Source organism: Vulpes lagopus, chromosome 23 (assembly GCF_018345385.1).
Source record: "Vulpes lagopus strain Blue_001 chromosome 23, ASM1834538v1, whole genome shotgun sequence".
Lineage (NCBI taxonomy): Eukaryota > Metazoa > Chordata > Mammalia > Carnivora > Canidae > Vulpes > Vulpes lagopus.
In genome coordinates, this window is record NC_054846.1 from 51219939 (window position 1) to 51235806 (window position 15868).

A 15868-nucleotide genomic window follows, 5' to 3' on the forward strand; every position below is an offset into this window, starting at 1 on the left:
CCCCTGATCCAACATTTTGTGTCCCTGTAGGAATGCATGGAGCTATTAAAGTTCAAGGAGGATACTCTTCACGGTGGCTCCATTCATTCATTCATTCATTCATTCATTCATTCATTCCACAGTGCTGGATGGCGGAAGGGAAGGAGTGGGCATATCATGGTTTCTGACCATTCAGCCATTCATTCATTCATTCATTCATTCCCCAAATATTGATCAAGCACCTAATAACATGCGCTAGCCCCTCAGGATATAAATACAGGCACTCTGACTAAAAGGAGACCCTTCCTTATTCAACTGGCAGTGTTAAGGACACATCTTCACAATGGTGCCTTGGAAAGCTCGGGACTCCTTCCAAGGAAACAACTCATGCCCAGAATGTCTTTGGGAACTCCTGTTTTAGAATCAACTTCAGATCCAATTTGTAAGTCAAAGAGAAAATCCATCCCGGCACTTCTCAATGATCTCTACCGTATTTTATTATATTTCATTTTTTAGCAAAAAAAAAAATGATCTCCCCCAACTCCAACACACACACACACATCACCAGATAATGCCATATGACTATGAAAAACAAAAATAAACTCAGAAGTTTATTTTCAGGCTTTCAGAAGCCTGAAAAGCCTGGGCTTTAGCATCAGACACACCTGAGCTGCAATCCTGAGTCCACTGGCCTGACTGTGCAAGCACAGCCACATGGCAACGTTCTTACTTATTGTCTGTGAAAGAGACTTGATGATATGACTTGACACATCTCTGTGAGGATCACAGAGGATGTACTTCTACCAGGTTTAATGCAATGCCCGTGTGGAGACAGAGCTCAATCAATGATGGTTTTGTGGTTTCTAACTCCCTAGTGAGGGCGCTGAAGCATGTTACACACATTTTGGACGCCATTGGCAGCTGTGCCCCAGTGCTCCGTCTTTACACACATGGGGTGGGTAATGTCGCCATGTCTGTTTAAACCACAGCAAAGTACAGCATGGCAGGGCCCTTGCTATCTCAGGCCAGGGAGAAGTATGGGACTCAGCCATATTCTCATCCAGGGCCTCCACTGTGGGGTGGGGGGGACTGAGGCCCCCTAGAGGGAGATGGACAGCTCCTGCGCAGCCCTGCTCCATCAGCCCTGCTCCATCAGCCCTGCTTGTTAGTGGCAGCCAGTGCCAGTCTCGGACGGGAGGCAGCCAGCACAGCCGATTGAAATCTGCAGATCCCAAGATTGTCACAAGATCTGGACTCAAGGCCCAGGCATCCCCAGGTCCCTGAGGGCAGGGGCCGCTGCCACCCCACTCCAGCTTTGCTTTGTTCTACAAAGGATGAGCAGGGGCCATGGCTGGTGGAGAAGGTGCGAACAGGGCACACATGAGGCTTCCCCTGCGGCCCTCCTCTTTCCCTGTCCTGGAGCTGGCCCAAACGGTTTTCCACGCCCAGGACCTACGTCGAGGTAGCATTTTACACGTCCTATCACCTCCCACAAGTAGTGTCTGCTCAGAGCCTTACAAAACCAGCTCAATCGTGAAAGGCTGGTCACCGCTGCCCCATTTTATAGATGGCAACATGAAGTTCTGCATGAGTCATTGGCTTTAGAGCCAGAGCAGGGACTGAAACCTAGAAGCAAGTCAGCTATCTCTCAGCCACTGTGTGAGCTGTCTCATACATCAAGGCCTCTGCCATTCTCGCTCCAGCCCCAGAGACAACATACTTGCTCCACAAGTATAAACTCTCCAAGAACTAAAAATCTAAGCCCTCTGGCTCTAACGGAGAGAAAGAAACAGCAGAAAGGACTGAAGCAAGAATCGCAGAAGGACATGAAAAAACGAAGTCAGCATGGGGCGGCAGGAAGCATGAAGGCCTCGCTTAAGGCCAGGTGGACTGGCTCTGGTCCTCATTAGCCACGTGACCTTGGGCGAGTCACCCAGCCTTTCTGAGTGCTCACCTGAGAGAGCATCCGACCAAATGGAAAAGCATGCCTCCTGAGTGCAGGGTGCCCGGCAGGTGGAATTGATTATAACTGTCCCATGGAATGTTGGAACTGGAAGGGGCTTGAAATAATGACCTAATCCTGGCATCTCAGCTCACAGGCAGGAAAAACCAAGCCAAGAGAGGAGAACTGACTTGCCCAAGGTCACACTGCAAACCCACGTTGATGTTGGCTCCAGCACTCTGAGTTTATGCTGAAATCAGAGACCAGAGACTTTTTCAGTGGCTCCTCGCTACCCGTGGAATCCTAAAATATACACTTTCTTTCTCTCCACTTAGCAAGGAAAGATGTGGTATTTCTGCCTAGAAGAAAATATAAAAATTTGAGAAATACTAAAATTAAAACTAAAATTCCAGCTCCTCACAAAAACGGCTTTCTAAAACTTTTAAGGTTTCTTTTTCCCGCCTTCCTCTCTCATTGTTTCCCTGCACCAAATATTTTGCAATAACAGTAATGCTGAGAGGAAAGAAAAAATAAAAATCTGATGCACTTAACAGATATTTCGGTACAATAATGCATCACAGATGTTCCTATCAGACTGTGCACGCGCACATACAATTTTCCTGAGAAGGCTGCTCATTTCTGACTTTGGGGTTGAGGACCCTTAACACCCCCATCCGCCCAAGCTCCGGGATCCTTCCCTTCCCAGTTAGCCCACAGCTGCCCACGGGGATGGAGGAGAGATTTCAGCACCTCGCTCCAAAATGATAACAGGACAAATTGGTGGGGTCGGACACTCTGGCAGGTGGTGAAGGGTGTGCAGATTAGGGAACCGAGAGGAGTCCTGTTTTCTTTTGTTCCGGACTTGCTTCCTGCAGCCCTCTTGAGGAGCTAGACCCAAGAACAATTTTAAAAGCGGGCCCAGGCTGGTGATGGGGTGGGCGCGTTTTTGAAACCAGAGATTTGAGTCCGTTTGATCTTCAAACGTGGGCTTTGGAGACTGTCAGCGGGCTCCTTGCTGGCCGATAAATGGCTCTCAGGAACTTTTCCTAAAACATAACTTCACACACTTTCCAGCAAATGTTTTCAACCTACCGAAGCCGTCATTTGGTTGAACAGCAGTGCTTCCAGACACCGAGGAAAGATAGTTTTGTTGTTTTAAGAGAGACAGATTAAAGCCAGGGGCTCTTTAACCAGAGGGTTTCTGTGCTCCCTCCAGCTCTCCTCGGATTCCTCTGTGGTTGGTACAAAGAGGGTGTGGACAGTGATGTTGGATGCCCCACCTCCCCGACCTAAAGAAGATATCCAGGCCAGACGTGAGGTCTCTGAGCAGAGAGGCCTCCCACAAACCTGCCTCCAAAATGAGATGGGCGGTGAGCGCTGGGGAGCCCGACACAGATAATATCAGCTCCCGAGGCTGGCAAGGGAAAAGTCACTTCAGAAGGGGAAAGCCGGTATGTTCAGAGGCTTCAGCGCCCGGGCCAGAGAATGCACAGGATTTTCCCCCGTGGAGAAGGAGTCAGGCGTAGTCAGAACCCTGCGGGGCGTGACTAACTGCCCCAATATTCCTGCCACCGGGGCCCTCTGGGTAAGGACTCCACAATTATGGGAGAGCCAGCAGGAGAACCAACAAACTCGCCTTTCATTTGGCCGGCAAATCAATCTGGCTTCTTACCTCCCCAGGGACAATATTGCATTTCCCCTGGAAACACAAAGGCCAGAAGATCTCCAAAGGGGGATCGGTTTCTGCCGCTGTTTCCCTGGGGAAGAGCTGCAACACCCAGGGAGCAGCAAGCAAGTCTGGTCCCGGTGGCAGAGCTTCTAGCCTGGCCAACTTATGAGGCTGTCTCCTGAACGGAGAAGCCCGCCTCGGGGGCCGCACCTCACCCAGGGCATCGGCCCAAGCCCTGTTTTGAGACCTCCTTGCAGGAGCCACCAGCCCTGACGCGGAGCCCCCCCATCACGGGATTGACAGCCTGTTCTCGAGGCACAGATGTGAACTCATTGTTCCCAGGGTCTCAGAGTTGAGTTTGGGGCCAGTGAGTTGCAAGTGACCTCTGCCCATGGAGATAGGGCTTTTAATGACATTTTGCTGGATCAGGTCTCTGGCAGCCAGAGACTTTCAACCTCCGAAGCTCTTCCCTTCTCCCTGGCCCCATTCTTGAGGCTCGGAAATCAGAACTGTCAACCTTTAAGTGAACACATTTCTCTGAAATTATTAACCCCAAAACTATCCTTGTTGACTTTCTCTAGGCCTAGGGAGGCAGTCCGAGGGTCGCCTAGAGCCACGCCAGGCCCCGGGCCATTCAGCAGTTGCTTAACCTTATGCAGCAAGTCAGAGCCACGGGACGCCAGGTCCACTGGCCCTGCCCTGCCCTCCGTGTACGCATCCCCCGTACGTACATGCTGCTGCCCAGGTGTGACCCACATAGCAGCTTCCGGACAGCCTCCTGCCCTTGAGACCCCAGGGCCTCGGCATGGCTGGACGCGAACTTGCAACTCACTCTTGTTGTTCTCCTCACTCTGATGCTCCCAGGAAAATTCTTTCTGCTCAGGCAAGCACGGCAAGTGGGGATTGGATATCCCCGACAGGTAGCACCACTGAGACAGAAGCCATCACCCCAACTCTAACCCCCAGGTTCTAGTGCATACCAGCTTGCCCTCTGCCCACTGCTAAAGCAGCCCAAGAGCTGCCTCCTTGCCCGAAAGAGCCTCTCCCACTGGGAGAAGGCCAGGGCTCCGGCCACGGAAGGAGGAAGGCAATCAGAAGAGAGGACACAGGGGCTGCCCGGGCCCCGGGACGCCGAGGGCCTACCTGGGAGAAGTTGAGCCCGTTCAGTGGGTGGCACTGCTCCTCCACGCGCTCCACGGCCCCGGTGCTCTTCCTCATCTTCTCGGCCTGCTGGGCCAGGTAGAGATCCAGCACGGGCACCCCCCGGGAGCGCACGTCAGTCTCCGTGAGGGAGTTCACCATGAGCATCACCCACACGGGCCTCTTGCGCTCCCAGTTGCCCGCGATGGCATTGAACAGGTAGTCGGCATAGAGCCCCTTGCCCCGCTGCGCTGGCGTCATCCACGAGGGCATCATCAGCTTCACGTAGTCCAGGTGGCGCTTCAGGCGCCAGTAGAGGTCCCGCGGCAGCACGTCCTGCAGGTTTTCCCCGTGCGGCAGCAGCTGGCAGCTGGCCAGCGCCGAGATGGTGTACGGGTCGGTCAGGTCCAGCTCAAAGTAGACGCGAGCGCTGGCCTGGAAGGCCGCCTTGGAGTTGTCGGGGATAAAGTCCCAGACGCGGGTGTAGGGGACGTGGATGGTGCCAAACAGGTAGGCCGGGGGGTCGCGCCGAATAGTCCACAGGAAGGAGTTCAGCTCCCTCTGCTGTAGTGGGAGAGAAGGCAGGCGGTGAGGCTGAAGGCGGCGGGGGAAACCGGGTTAGCAGCCAGAGAGACAGCTGGGGACCGGGTGGGAGGCAGGGGCCCACGTGGGGCAGGGGAAGAGCAAGGACTCTGGAAGCCGAGAGATCCAGATTCAAATTCTGTCTCGGCGCACTGTTCCACTTCCCACACACTCAGTTTTCCTGCCTGTGAAATGGGGGTGAGAGCAGCCACCTGAGGGGAGGCTGAGAAGACACAATGCATACAAGCGAGCCCTAAGAGCAGTGCCAGGCACAGAGGAAGCAGGCAACGAAGGAGTCAGGATTAGCTTTCCCCGCGAGGGCCAAGGACCTCAGCACCTGAGAACATTCACGCTCGGCCAAGCCAAACCTTCACCAGTGGTGTTTCATGTGGAGGGTGGGGAGAGGGGGACTGAGAGTCCTGCTCTGGCAAGAAGGGAGGAAGTCATATAACTTTTAAATCCAACCATTAGAAGATACATGCCAAGAGCACTTTGAAAGCAGAACACCTATTAAAAATAGCACACCTATTTAAACAGCTACTTCCCATTCATCGGGGGATGCGGTGTTCCCGTTTGGAGGGCAGGTCTGGGTGTCGGCTACCCTGCCCCAGCACAGATGAGAAAGTGCTTTAAAAGCGGCAGGCGAACCTCGAGGCCCTGCTCTGGGAGGCGAAGATTCCCCAGAATTGGTCCCAGGAACCCTACATACTCTGGGGCTTCGGCCTTCTCCCCTGAAACGCTCCACCTGGCCTCCAACCCCAACTCTGTCACCTTCTGTGACCGAAGCTCTGATGAGGGGTATTCGGAGGGGTCCTGGACACAGGGGGCCTTTCTCCAGATCTAGCATAGGACCAGGGCTTACCGGGCGTGAGAAAGAGGCTATCCTTTCTCTCAGGCAAACTCCTTTTCCAACCAGAAAAGCCCCTGCACTGTGCACTGACCACCTGCAAGCCCAAGGTCAACTCATAACATTTCTCTGTCGGATTCGGAATCGGGCGCAAGTGAAAAGTGTGTGGCCGGGTGGGTGGGGACGGTACCTTATTTTACTAACAGCCCAAACTCGTGAGTCCCAGCTTCTTGGAGAGAGACTAAGTCTGAGCTCCCAGCTGGCCCTTGCCTCCCTGTTCCCGCACGGAGGAGGAGGAGGAGGAGGAGGAGGAGGAGGAGGAGGACGCGACGCGGAGGTGCACCTTGCCCAAGGTCCACTAACTCTCGGCTTGCCGGGCAGCGGGTGAGCACCCTACACAACCTTCTCCGGCTCCCTGGCCTCCAACTCAGTGTCATTTTCAATGCATTCATTGACACTTTGAGGGAGGGAGACCGGGAGAAGGCAAGGAATTCCGCAGTTGGAGGAAAATTAAGAGAACCAGTAATTATTCAACCCCGAAGGAGATATTAGGCCAGTGTGCCCCGGCGCTTCCCTTTCCTCTCCTCTGGAATCTAACCCCTTTTGGTGAAATGGGGGCAGTTGGGGGATTGGGTGCGGGGGCCTGGGCTGGAGAGGGAGGAGGAGAAAGTGTGCCTTAGGTGGGAGCGCGGGCAGGGGAGAGGGCAGCGCGGGGGCCGGGGCTGCTGGAGGGCGGACCGGAGCCGGGGTCGGGGTGCGCGGCGGGCGGGCGGAGGACGGAGGCGGGGCGCGGGGAGGACGCGTCCCGGGGGCCCGTCTCCGTCCCGGTCCTCGTCCCGGTCCCCGTCCCCGGACCCCGTCCCCGTTCCGGTCCCCGTCCCCGTCCCGGTCCTCGTCCCCGTCCCCGTCCCCGTCCCGGTCCCCGTCCCCGTCCCCGTCCCGGTCCCCGTCCCCGTCCCGGTCCTCGTCCCCGTCCCGGTCCCGTCCCCGTCCCCGTCCCGGTCCTCGTCCCCGTCCCGGTCCCCGTCCCGTCCCCGTCCCGGTCCCGTCCCGTCCCCGTCCCGGTCCTCGTCCCCGTCCCGGTCCCCGTCCCCGTCCCGGTCCCCGTCCCCGTCCCGGTCCTCGTCCCCGTTCCGGTCCCCGTCCCCGTCCCCGTCCCCGTCCCCGTCCCGGTCCCCGTCCCCGTCCCCGTCCCCGCGGGCCGGGCGGGCGCGCTCACCGATCCGGGCGGCCGGCACTGTCCTGCGTCCGGGGGCTGCGGGCGGGCGCGGGCGGCGGCGAGGAGGGCGGCGAGCAGCGGCCCCGCCAGCGCGGCGAGCATCCTGCCGGGGACGGGGCGCGGAGGCTCCTCGCGGGCGCGGGGCTGCAGCGGCGGGGCGCCGGCGGCCGTGTGGGCGGGGCGGGGCGGGGGGCCCCGGGCTCCGAGCGCGCGCCGACGCCCCGCAGCCGCGCCGAGCTCCCGGGGGCGCGGGGTCCCGGGGCGGGCGGGGCGGGCGGGGCGCGGGGTCCCGGGGGTCCCGGGGGCGGCGCGGCGGGGGGCGCGCGGCGGGACAAGTGCGGCGGCGGCGGCGGCGGCGGCGGCGGGGCGGGCGGCGGGCGCGGCGGGGCGGGCGGGCGGCGGGGCGGGCGCGCCCGGCTGCCCCGGGGCCGGGCTCAGAGGGGCGGCGGGCGGCCGCGCGGCCGCTGCCCGGGCTCCGCCATGCTGCTCGGCGGCCGGCAGGGAGGGAGGGAGGAGGGCGGGAGCGCGGCGCGGAGCCGGGCCGGGCGGGGGGCTGGGGCCGCCGGGGCGGGGGAGGGGAGGACCCGGCGCGGGGGGCGGGGGGCGGGGGGCCGGGCCGGGCCGCGGGGCGTCGGGGCGCGGCGAGGCGGGGTCTGCGGGGCAAGGCAGGCGCCCGCCCGCTCCCGTGGCCCCCCGCCCGCCGGCCCGCAGCGGCCACTTCCCCGCTCTCCGAACTTCCCAGCGCAACTTTTTCCTCTCCGCCCCTGCCCGCGCCTCCTCCTCCCCCGCGCTCCCCCTTCCCCGGCCCGCGCCCCGCCGCCCGCAGCTGCCGCGCGCGGCCACCAGGGGGCGCCCGGGCCGAGGCCCAGAGCCCGGTGCAGGGGTGCGGGGCTGCGGGGGTGCAGGGGTGCGCCGGGCCTGGGGAGCTGCGGAGCTGCGGAGCTGCGGCCGGGAGGCGGGAGCGGCAGGCGCGCCGGGGAGGCCGCGCAAGGGTCGCTACCGCCGGGCGTCTCGCCGCCCCGGCTGACCCTGGCTCGCGCTTAGTAGGTGCTCGGCCAACAACGGGCGATCTTCCTCACCATTCCTTGGCCTCTTGCGTTTCAACAGTCTTCCCCGCTGGACTTCCTCCGACCCGCCCGGGGCGCCTGCCAACGGCCTGGGAACAGGGAAGAGTCATACCCCAAATCCTTACACCGTAGGAACTGAAAGAGCCCTTTAAAGCAACCTTCTGTTCCCGAGAGTCAAATGAAGCTTAGAGGAAACCAAAGAACAGGGCCCAGGCTTCTGGGCCATTTGCAGAAAGTGGGGAAGCGGAGTCCCAGGCACCCTCCCCTAGTTCCGGTTGATGAAAGTTCACTGATGCCCCCCATGCTGGCAGCAGACACCGGAGTACGAGTTAGGGAGAATCGTCAGGAGCCCAAAGCCTAGAGGGAAAGACAGGGACAATTAAAACCCGACAATGAGTGAGTGCCAAGAAGCACTGTGCAATGGTCACAGAGAGGAACATCTGCTAACCTCAGGGGCTCAGAGGCTCAGGGAAGACTCCTGGGAGCGGTCTTGAATGCCCAGTCCCGGGCAGCTGAGTGGAGGAGCTGCACAAAGTGGGCAGGGTGAAGGAGGAGCAGGTGCTAAGGTGCAGAGGAGAGGACATAGGTGCCCGCGGGGGACTGCAAGCAAGTGGACAGGCCTGGAACAAAAGGCCGGTGGCAGGAGCTGACATTGTGTGTCCTCTGGCCACAGCGGAGAGTCGGTACTTCACATGTCCTACGTGACAGGGAGTCTGGCGGGAGCCAAAGTGCTCCCTTAAGAGACATGACTGTAGGTAGTGAGTTGGGGGCAGAGAGCTCAGAGAGGAGACAGGCAAGCGGTGCAGAGGTGGCCTGACTCCCGGCCCAGTGCCTCCCCACCACTCTGGAGCTCTCCTGTCTTCAGGCACCAGATTAGACAGCTGGACAATGGAGAAGGTTGGGCAAGGAAGACTGGGCTGGGCCGGCCTGGAGGGGCAGAAAGGCTTCCGGAGCATGGAATCTGGGCCTTTGGGCAAAACACGGAAGGAAAGGAGGGGAACGCCAGAGACTTGCAGGTTGGACCACACAAGATTGCCATTTTCATAGGTCAAAAATAACTGATGTTGACAATCTCGGAGGGTTCAACCAAGAAGGTATCCAGAGCAACCTCAGTCTCAGCCAAGCATACATCTGGCGACAGATGTGGAGCAGGCCAGAGCACCCGGGTGTTGTGAGAGACCCGTGCGGCTCCATGCTTCCCACCCACAGAGCCTGAGAACTCACTGTGACCAGAGAAGCCTGCTAAAGAGCCCGGCTCCTCGGTGCTCCACAGCTCCCTACGGAGCCACCACTGTGCTTCCTAAGGTTGGGGTGAACCAGCTGGGAGGTGGGAGGAGGAGTCCACTGCACGGAGAGGGAGAGTGATGGTCTTCAAGGGGAATTAGGAGACACAGGCAGACAGAAGATAAGGAAGGACCTGGTCAGGTTCGAAATGGATCCATATAATTAGAATGATGGTGCATGTGAATATGTGGGTGTGTGACTCCTAAAATGTTCCAAGGCTTGCTTTCTAAAATTATAAAAGTTTCATTGGCTATGTGTCGTGAGTGCCAGCTATGACTTCTTCCTTCATGGCTGTGTGACCAGGGTCAAAACAGTTAACCTCTCAGTGCCTCTCTTTCTCCATTCTTGTCTTTTTTTTTTTTTTTTTTTTTTTTTTTTTTTTTTGAGAAAGAGAGAGAGAATCTTAAGCAAGTTCCACCTTAGGGCTCCATCTCATGACTCCGAGATCCCGAGATCGTGACTGAACCACTCAGGCATTCCTCTTATCCGATTTTTCTGAGTCAATGTGTGCAATAATACTTTGGATCTCCATCAGCATTATTACTGATATTGTTAATAAGATGCAAGAACAAACAGGCTTTTCCACTCCTAGGTGGAAAAGAAATTGGAAACATGCATCCTCACAAAGTAGCAGTGTTATTTAAAATAACTAAAAGAGACATACAACCCAAAAGTCCATCTATAGATGAATGGACATACAAAATGTGATATGTTCATATGCTGGAATGTTATTTGTCCAGAAAGAGGAATGAAGTACAGAGACATGCTACAGTGCGGATCACTCTTGAAAACATGACACTAGATAAAGGCAGCCAGTCACAAAAGGGCATATATGATATGATTTATTCCTATAAAGTGTCAGAGGCAGCAATAATAGAAGCAGAGAGTAGATTAGTAGTAGATTAGGGTTAGGAGGAATGGGGAGCTTGAGGGACCTTGGTTGAATGCTACTGGGTTGCTTTGGGACATAATGAAAATACTCTAGAATTAATTGTGGTGAAGTTTGCACAATGCTGTGTACATACTACAAACCACTGTATTATATACTTTAAATGGGTGACTTGTATGGTATGTGAATTATGTTTCCATAAAGCTGTTACCAAAAAGAAAGAACAAACAAGTTTGGGGCCCCAGGAGAGGGTCCTCCTCAAGAAAAACGGTCTTGGGATCCCTGGGTGGCTCAGCGGTTTAGCGTCTGCCTTCAGCCCAGGGCGGGATCCTGGAGACTCGGGATCTTTCCCACGTTGGGCTTCCTATATGGAGCCTACTTCTCCCTCTGCCTGTGTCTCTGCCTCTCTCTTTCTGTGCCTCTCATGAATAAATAAATAAATAAATCTTTAAAAAAAATATAAAAAGAGATGCCTGGGTGGCTCAGCGGTTGAGCATCTGCCTTTGGCTTGGGGCACGATCCCAGAGTCCTGGGATCAAGTCCCACATCAGGCTCCCTGCATGGAGCCTGCTTCTCCCTCTGCCTGTGTCTCTGCCTCTCTGTGTGTGTGTCTCTCATGAATAAATAAATAAAATCTTAAAAAAAGATATTATAAAAAAAAAAGAAAAGAAAAGAAAAACGTCTTAGTGTTTTCCAACATTTTTCCCCCACCTGGTGTCATGAGAGCAGCTCTAGATGAACAGTCCTAAAATCCTGGAGATCCACCGTGCTTCTGCTAATGTCTCACTGAGCAGCTTGGGAGGGTTCCATTGGCCTTGCTGGACCTCAGTTCCCCTGTGTGGGTACGAACAAGCAGATAACCCTTAAGGGTCTTCTGTGTCCAACACTAGAATTCAGAATCCCATGGCCACTGGCTGCCAAGGGGCCTGTAGGCAGGATGAGAAAGGCAAAGGGCTCAGGAAGCAGTCCGTGGTCAGCCACCTGCCTCCTCTCCCAGTGCACATCCGGCCCACTTTCTTTTTATGGCAATTTAATTAAGTTGTTCAATCAGATGGGTACCAGGAATCTGTAGGTTGTAACAGCCCAGGCAGACACAGAAGCCTTGTAGCGTAACTAAACCAACAAGATCTGCCTCTTGAGCTGATCCAGGAGCCCCAGGTTCTGTCAAAGGGCGTCTCTCAGGGAAGGGGATGAGGGGCTCCCCTGCTCAGCTGGGCCTCCTTTGCTCTGGGCCTGAGGGCAGCCCCCGTCGCCGGCCAGGGCCTGGGTCGCTGGCCCCGCTGGTGTTTTCAAATAGGCCCAGCCTGGCCTGACTTCCAGTTCAACTCCTGTCCCAGGTGTGCCCATCTTTCACTCACTCAGAGCTCTGCGTTCTCCACCCCAGCCTTCCTTGTCTGGAAGTTAATCCTTGAAGACTGAAAGATAGGACTGCTTAGGAGGTGAGGTGAGGGGAGGAGGAAAGCAGATTCCAGGACCATGCAGCGTCAGCAGTGCTTAAGACAGTCTGGAGTGATGAAAAGAAGTAGAAAATACCAGATACCGAGGTGATTCAGAAAAGGGCTTTCCTGGAGTGCCTGGGTGGCTCAGTCGGTTGGGTGTCTGCCTTTGGCTCAGGTCATGATCCCAGGGTCTTGGGATGGAGCCCTGCATCAGGTTCCTTGCTCAGCAGGGGGCCTGCTTCTCCCTCTCCCTCTGCCTGCCGTTTCTCCTACTTGTGCTCTCTCTATCAAATAAATAAATAAAATCTTAAAAAAAAAAAAAGAAAGAAAAGGCATTCCCTCATGGAAGTGTGGAAATAGAGACAGGGTGGTAGAATATGGATCGAGGTTGTTATACAAGATGGCATTTGTAAAAAAAAAAAAAAAAAAAAAAAAAAATTAAAACACACTTAAAAAAATAAAAATAATGAACAGCCTCTACCTGTGGTCCAGTTCAGTGGAGGTATGGAGAGCACAGAGGAACCAGCTCAGATGGTGCCCTCACAGAGCTTGCAATCCAGTAAGGGAGAGAGAGAGGCAAATCGTGTGATTTGGGAGACATATGGGGTGTGTATGTGTTTGGGGAGCAACTTGAGAGAAAGCCAGCCTTAGGAGAGAGGAAATCAGCAAAGGACTTTGCAAGAAGGTAATATTTGAGTTGACCTTTAAAGATGAGCAGGATTTGGACAGAAAGGATGAGAAGAGGAAGGTCATTTCAGGCAGTGGGAACAAGCGAGCGCGGAGGCATGAAAAAGTACAAGTGTCTGAAGTAGTTGGGGAGCTGTGAATGATGATGGGGGAGAGCTAGCATTTGAGAACCATTGGGAAGGATTGGAAATAAGACTACAGCAGGAAAAGCCATACATGATTGTGGAAAGCCCTTCGTTTTGCCATTCAGAGGTTATAACCTTCTTAGTTTGCTCTGCATAAATTGCAGGTGCTGGCTGAGAGCGACTACATGTCAGCTTCTAGAGGAGATGTGTGTGCAGGCCTCAGTGACACAACAACAATGCTATGCATTGACTGTTAATTCACAAATGCTTATGGGGTCCCCACGTGTACTATATAGAGTGTTAGGCATGAAGGAATACAGTCCTGACCTCTGGCTACTTGCAATTTTGGAATAAGATGGAAATACTCAGGTGACTAGTTACAATGCATTTAAGTGCCAGGTGAGTGATGTAGTATTTTAAGAGTCCAGGAGAAGCCAGTGAGAACTGGAGTGTCAAGGACATCTTCCAGGAGCAGTGGGGATTTGAATGAGGTGGTGAAGGAAAGATAGCATTTAAATAGTTGGAAAGAGAAAGCAAAGGGGACAGAGGTGGGCCTGGGAATAGAACATCCTGGCTGGAGAAGAGGGCTGGCGCTGAGAGCGGGCTAGAGTGGGGGCTTGGGTGGCATGCTCAGGGTATTGGCAAGTGCAGAAGGAAAAGCAGCTAGGGGTTACTGTAGACCAGTTCTGTGCAGGACCCTTTATTTAAAGCATCAGCAACACTGTGGGACAGATATTTTTACTCCCATTTTAAAGATGAGGAAACAGAGTCTCAGGGGAGACACATGGCATATTCCAGTCACACAGTTTGAGGAAAGCACTTGCTTCTTTTCAGACACAGATGGGAAGGTGGTATAGGTGGCATGGGCTGACTGTGTGTGCCTTCTGAACACACACACACACATACACACACACACACACACACAATCACTGGGGGACGCTTTCACATGGCATTTGGTACATCCTGGACTGTCTCTCCCAACCTAATTAGGACTTGGGATGATTGTCCCTTAGAAAGCTTTTGCCTTTCTCTCTAGCCCAGGCTGTGCCAGTCTCTATTCCTCCTTTTAGGATTCAATAGGAGTATGGAAAGGGGAAAAAGAAATGTGATGCCTGAAACAAAATACCCCATCGAGCTGACCACTAAGTAGCACTTAGACCCCATGTATACACACAGCTGCTTTATGTAATGAAGGCTGTAGCCCATGTTCCTGGATATAAAATAACAAACCACATATAACGTTTTACATTGCTATGTAATTAGCACGGATCTGTGAGTGTGGGAGCCGACCAGGGAGAGGGAAGGGGGGCTTGGGCCAGGAGCACACGGAGCCGTGAAGAAAAGAGCATGTGCTGTGGGGCCAGAAAGACAGGAGTTGGAATCCCTGCTCCCTCTCCTTGTATCCCTCGGGGCCCTCGGGCAGTGCTTTGGGTGAGGATGATGGTGGCTCCGTCCTCAAAATGTTTGAGCCATTTATATAAGCTCTGAGGACTTCCAATTTCATATCTGTCAGTAGAAGTTGAAGTGTATGCCTTATAGAAAATGGTTTTGCCTTTTCTGCCCCCACGGGAACGTTTGGCAATACCCAAGGACATTTTTGATTATCATAACTGGGAAGGTGCTACTGGCATCTAGTGGGTAGAGGCTGAATGCTGTGAGGCATCCTCCCATGAGTAGGGCAGTTGCCACAACAAAGAATGATCCCACCCAAAATACCAATCATACTGAGATTGAGGAATCCCGTCTTACAGAGTTGCTGTTTCGAGGTTATCACCTTTACTAACTTCTACTGAGAATTTACTGTGTGCCCAGCACTGATCTTATCACTATTTCAGTGTGTTACCTCTTACCTGTTCATAGTAAATTGATGATGGAGATACTATTATTAGCCTTATTTTACAGATGAGGAAACTGAGGCCCAAAACCCTGCCCAAAGTCACACAGCCAGTCATCAGCGGAGCCAAGGTTTGAAACAAGGCAGTATGGCTCCAGAGCCTGCCCCGTGCTAGACGGAGCTCATGCTTAGCAGATGCCTGCTTCGGGTGCCTGGCACCTGGTAGAGTGATGGTGGCTCCTGAAAGAGCATAAGAGGATTCATTCATTCATTCATGCAACGCGTGTGTTGTGAGTCTCATCAATGCTCGGTGCTAAAGAATTAGTGAGCAGGAGAGATGGAGTCTTTGCTCACACAGACCTTACTTTCTACTTAATGAAGACAAATAATATAGCAGTAACCATTACCAGTGGTCACAATGAAGTGATAGAGGGTCTGGAGAACTAGGAGGAGTTTGCCAGGAAAAGTCTGGGGAAAGAGCATTCGTGAAAGAGAAAGCCAGATTGGTGTGTCAGCGAAACAGACAGAAGTCCAGCAAAGCCAGACGTGTAGACCCAGAGGAGAAAATTCTCAGAGATCCCAGAGAGATAGGAGAGGCCAGATGAAGTGAGATTTTGTGGTTCAAAGGAAGGTGCTGGAATTCCAGCTTTGCTGAGAAGCCAGAGGAAGGTTTTAAAGAAGAGTGATGTGACCTGATTTACATCTTTAGAAGATGGATCAGATTGTAAAGTGGAGGTTGTTCAGGTGGCAAGGGAGGTCTTCAGGAGCCTGGTCAGGGCATCGGGGCAGTACTTGGGGGTGAGGATGGTGGTGGCTCCAACCACGGAGGTTGTGGTAAAATGAGGAAAGTGAGCAGATTTGGATCAGTGTTAGAACCATTTGTGGCAGATGTGAGCCGGTGGTGAGGGGGCCGGAGGAATCGAGAACACTCAGGTTTTTGTCCTGAGCAACTGGCTGCATTTACTGAGAGGGGAAGGCTGAGGGAGTAGAGTGGAGGGTAACAAGAATCCAGTTTTAGGTCACGTGAAGTATGAGCTGCCTACTGGGGTCCACGTGAGTGTGTTAGGGGAACAGCTTACACGTGAGCATGGGTTCCAGCAGAGCAGTCCGGGCTGGAGGGGTACCTCTGGACTTCGTTGATAGCGATGCTATTTAAGCTAAAGGC

The 15868-nt window shown here is 54.4% G+C and overlaps 1 protein-coding gene and 1 long non-coding RNA gene across 6 annotated transcripts in view; one reads left to right on the top strand and one right to left on the bottom strand.

Annotated features, from left to right (window-relative positions):
* TRABD2B (TraB domain containing 2B) overlaps positions 1-9618 on the bottom strand; it is a 205450-nt gene extending 195832 nt beyond the window's left edge. Inside the window, exons 1-2 of one of the 4 annotated variants that reach the window (XM_041738385.1) lie at positions 7379-7588; positions 4734-5294 (exon numbers count right to left, since the gene is read on the bottom strand). In XM_041738385.1, the coding sequence (XP_041594319.1) occupies positions 4734-5294; positions 7379-7480 (663 nt within the window). In that variant the 5' untranslated portion in view covers positions 7481-7588. Of the gene's footprint in view, positions 1-4733; positions 5295-7378; positions 7589-8457 lie in introns of those variants that run through there. The other 3 variants (XM_041738386.1, XM_041738384.1, XM_041738387.1) reach the window with 3 other exon arrangements.
* LOC121481213 overlaps positions 6397-15868 on the top strand; it is a 42931-nt gene continuing 33459 nt past the window's right edge. For both annotated transcript variants that reach the window (XR_005985232.1, XR_005985231.1), the window contains exon 1: positions 6397-6543. This is a non-coding gene — a long non-coding RNA (uncharacterized LOC121481213). The remainder of the gene's footprint in view (positions 6544-15868) is intronic.